The following is a 4,070-nucleotide window of genomic DNA, read 5'->3' as shown; positions in this document are numbered from 1 at the left end:
CTTTTTTTTTTTTGAGACAGAGTCTCACTGTGTCACCCAGGCTCGAGTGCAGTGGTGCAATCATGGCTCACTGCAGCCTTGACCTCCTGGGTTCAGGTGATTCTCCCAACTCAGCCTCCTGAGTAGCTAGGACTACAGGTGCTCACTATCATGCCTGGCTAATTTTTGTATTTTTTGTAGAGACAGGGTTTCGCCATGTTGCCCAGGCTGGTCTTGAACTCCTGAGCTCAAGCAATCCACCCTCCTCGGCCTCCCAAAACGTTAGAATTACAGGCATGAGCAACTGCACCCGGTCAGGTCTACAACCTTTTTTACAAGTGAGAAAACTGATGGTCAGTGAGGTAAAAAGTAAGTGCTTTATTAAAAGCTTCTCAAGCTACTGCATGCAGAGTCCAGACCAGAAAGACCTTCTAATTCTGGGTTTTGTGTTCTTCATACAGTGTCAGTAAAGTTGTTGAAAAACTTAAAACACTTCAAAAACTGTCAAACACTGTCGACTTTAGTCCCTCCAAGCAAGAATTTTGTCATAAATTCTTTGTATGCCCCCCATTACCCGGCACACAGCATATGCTCAATGGGGAGTCATAGACTCAGTGTTTTTCCCCGGGTCATGTTGCGGGTGTTATGGGGACTTGCTTTTTCCATGCTGTTTTTGAGGAGTTCTTATTTTCCTAAAGACATTGCAGCTATACCAGAATTGGGCAAGGGCATACTTTAGTACTTCTGTATATAGGAGTCAGGGAAGCCTGCTTATAAGTCGTGTTGCTACCATTTAGGATCTATGTGAGCTTGGGAAAGTCATTTCTTCTACCTAAGAATCTTTATTTTCGTTTTTAAAATGGAGAGAATCATGCCTACCTGGATTTCATGTGTGTGTAAGGTTGAAAAAAAAAAAAACTCTTTGTCAACTATATAAGGCAGCCTTATGGTTCTCTGCACACTGTAGGCGTTTGTTAAGTGGATGTACAATGAAGATACACAGACACCTACACAGCACCCTACCAGGGCCTAGAATAGGGCTGCCTACAGAGTGTTCATGCAGTTGCTAGCATGCATGTGGCACCCAGGAAGTGTGCTTTAATGAAGGGATGTCATGTTCAAACAGACATTTTGCTGATTGGATTGCTCAGTAGAGCAGGCAGATGTTCTTGTTCCAAAAGGTTCACTAGCCATGCAGCTCCCCATCTCTTCAAAGCTGCATAGAGAGTGACTCTCCCGTGCATCGCAGCTGCTTCTTTGCTGATTGATATGGCCACAAGGAGTGTCCTCTTGGCCCTTGTGGTCCTCGACTTACTCTTCTATGTTCCACTAGGTAAAATGCAGTCCCCTCTTTATAGAATTAGGAATAGTAAAGGGAAAAAAGGTGTGAGGTTCTACAAGAGCGAGAAAAAGGCAGGACTTGGACAAAGGAAGCTGCAACAGGGAGGAAGGTGAGCAGAGATGGACATGCTGGGCTGGTCCAGAGAATAGAGAAAAGATGCAAAGGACATAGAACAGGAGGTGGCTTTCTTCGGAAAAGAAACTGGTTATGGATTTTGGTTTGGGGAGTTGGTAAAGTTTGAGGGGAAGGCTGGACTGTTGGTACTGGTAGAAGTAGGGCAGGGCAAAAAGATGAGACTTTCAAAGAACAGGGAGGACTTGGGGATGAGAAGGAGATTGTTCTTTGAGGACTCTTAGAACTTGCTTTCCACAGTCAGCCACCCATGTTATTTTTCACTCATTTAGAAGCCAAGGGAAATTTTATGCTGAGCAGAATCCACAGACACAGCTGGTTAAGATGTATTACACTAACTTATAGGATGATAAGGTCCTATGAAACATCAGTTTGAGAGGTCAGAATTTACATTCTCTGGACAGAAGCCAGGAACTTGGTGATAATGAGAAGAGTCTACTTCAGTCACTAAAGTGGAGGTTCTCAAAACTGTTTTGCTTGTGGTTTTCTGGGGTCAGCAGAGAGCCCCTACGCTTTGCTTCAAACCTTCATATGTAAAGTGTATCACCCAAGGACCAAGTGTGAAGTGTTTAAGAGACAGATATGAGGCTCGGTGCGGTGGCTCACGTCTGCAATCCAAGCACTTTGGGAGGCTGAGTTGAGTGGATCTCCTGACGTCAGGAGTTCGAGACCAGTCTAGCCAACATGGTGAAACCCTGTCTCTACTAAAAATACGAAATTAGCCAGGCATGGTGGCGCATGCCTGTCCCAGCTACTTGGGAAGCTGAGACAAGAGGATCACTTGAACCCGGGAGGCGGAGGTTGCAGTGAGCTGAGATGGTGCCATTGCACTCCAGCCTGGGCAACAAGACTGAAACTCCATCTCAAAAAAAAAAAAAAAAAAAGAAAAAGAAAATGAAGACAGATACGAATGAGGACCATGCTGAGATGATGGCTGACGTCCTGCATGGTGGGACCTCTGGACACTTTGCAATGTGTCTCTGCTGGACTCCTTTGTCCCCAGAAAGGTCCCTGAGGCCTAGTGAGCACACGGTGGGCAAGTTTGCCTGCTAATGGCCCTTGGCCATACCATATTGATTATTTTCACACCACAAAGGTTCAATCCATGGACTCCTGGGGGCACCTGGGTGGAGAAACTGATAAGACTTAGCATGCAAGAGCAGATGATTCAGTAGGGGCAACTCAGAGCCGCCCTTACCCTCTTAAACTGCCTTCCTATTACCCCTCCTCCACCCTCTGGTTTCCAGAGGCTCCCAGTTCTTAAGGTGTAGAAAAATTACTAGCAATAAAGTTCCGTATTTGTCTCAGGTATTTCAAATCATTTCACACTCATTCTCCCATGGGTGCAAAGTACCCATGGGAGAATGGGTACTTCTTAAGTACCTTGTGATTAAGCACTTGACAAAAAGTCATGCAGAATGTTATTGGGGAATACAGGGGTAGAATTGTAGGCTTCTAAAATTCCAGTTCAGTGATCTTTCTTTCTTTATGCTGACACTTTGATAATCACAAACTGCCTCAGGTAGCTACTCCAGACCCTGCATGCCTCCTGGTATGGGACCTCTGCAGACTCCTGGGATGACTTCGATGTCTGAATATACTTTCTAAAGCAAATAGTCTCAAGCTGAATGTGCTGGGTCCTGTTAACTCCACATAGTTGATCAGTAATTCATGTAACGAATTGTGGATTCATATAATGGCTTATAATAGGGCCCCTGGAAAACAAGGTAAGAGCAACTGAAAAGGGGCGTCCAGCTATAAAATGTCTTGAGTATCTTTGATCGTGTCTAATTCATTATTAAAAAGTGAAAAGTATCGTCTGAGGTCTAATTTTATCCATGACAACATGGCACTTCAGGACACTAACTGTGCATTAACCTTTGTTTCTCTTGGCAGGTAGAAGTGGACCCAATGCCTACATACAAAAAATCTTTGCTTCATGTTGGCGACTGCATGGTACTTGCCGGCCAAAATGTTTAAAAAACGAACAATATCATATTTTGTGTGATACTACACGTTTGTGCTGTGTAAACCCCAAACATTTACCTATACTGACTGGGAAATAGTTGTGAGTACCTGAAAGCTGTTGCTTATTTCCTTTGGGAACCTAGATCCCTCTCAGTTGCACCATTCGATTAAAACAATGGCTTTAGCCTGTCAGTGTTCCTGTGTCTGCTGTATTTCTCTTTGTTGTCTCTCTTACAGAAATACTCTAATTCCTTGTATTCAGTATTTTTCTTTTTATTAATTTATCGCTACTCGGAGAGGCTGAGGCAGGCGAATGGCGTGAACCTGGGAGGCGGAGCTTGCAGTGAACAGAGATTGCGCCACCACACTCCAGCCTGGGCGACAGAGACTCCGTCTCAAAAAAAAAAAAAAGAAAAGTCTCTTAAGAACTTTTTGAAGTATAACGTACAATTAAAAAATGTACAAATCATGAGTAAACATCATCCTGATGAATTGCACAAATTTAACACACCTGTGTAACCAGCACCCTGCCCCCTCAAAAGAATATTACAACATCCCAGGCACTACCAGTCACTACTCCACACAAAATAATCCGTAGCCTGACTTTTAATAGGAAGGTCCTGACATCTATTTTTGAACTTTATATAAA

General features: G+C 43.8%; 1 protein-coding gene across 1 annotated transcript; it reads left to right on the top strand.

The window, feature by feature from the left end:
* The first annotated feature begins 1,184 nt into the window (after positions 1-1,184).
* DEFB135 (defensin beta 135) lies at positions 1,185-3,519 on the top strand. Its single transcript, XM_055288248.1, has 2 exons — positions 1,185-1,312; positions 3,350-3,519. The coding sequence occupies exons 1-2, from the start codon at positions 1,249-1,251 to the stop codon at positions 3,517-3,519; spliced, it is 234 nt and encodes a 77-aa protein (XP_055144223.1). The 5' UTR covers positions 1,185-1,248.
* The last annotated feature ends 551 nt before the right edge of the window (positions 3,520-4,070 follow it).

Source organism: Symphalangus syndactylus, chromosome 1 (genome assembly GCF_028878055.3).
Source record: "Symphalangus syndactylus isolate Jambi chromosome 1, NHGRI_mSymSyn1-v2.1_pri, whole genome shotgun sequence".
Classification (NCBI taxonomy): Eukaryota; Metazoa; Chordata; class Mammalia; order Primates; family Hylobatidae; genus Symphalangus; species Symphalangus syndactylus.
Note: the sequence above shows the minus strand (reverse complement) of the source record. Positions and strands in the feature narration are given on the sequence as shown.

Bases quoted from the DNA above. Each gene is read 5' to 3' on its own strand.
- DEFB135 (XM_055288248.1), top strand. From the start codon at position 1,249: ATGGCCACAAGGAGTGTCCTCTTGGCCCTTGTGGTCCTCGACTTACTC. The intron at 1,313-3,349 runs GTAAAATGCAGT...TTCTCTTGGCAG, and splicing joins ACTCTTCTATGTTCCACTAG to GTAGAAGTGGACCCAATGCC.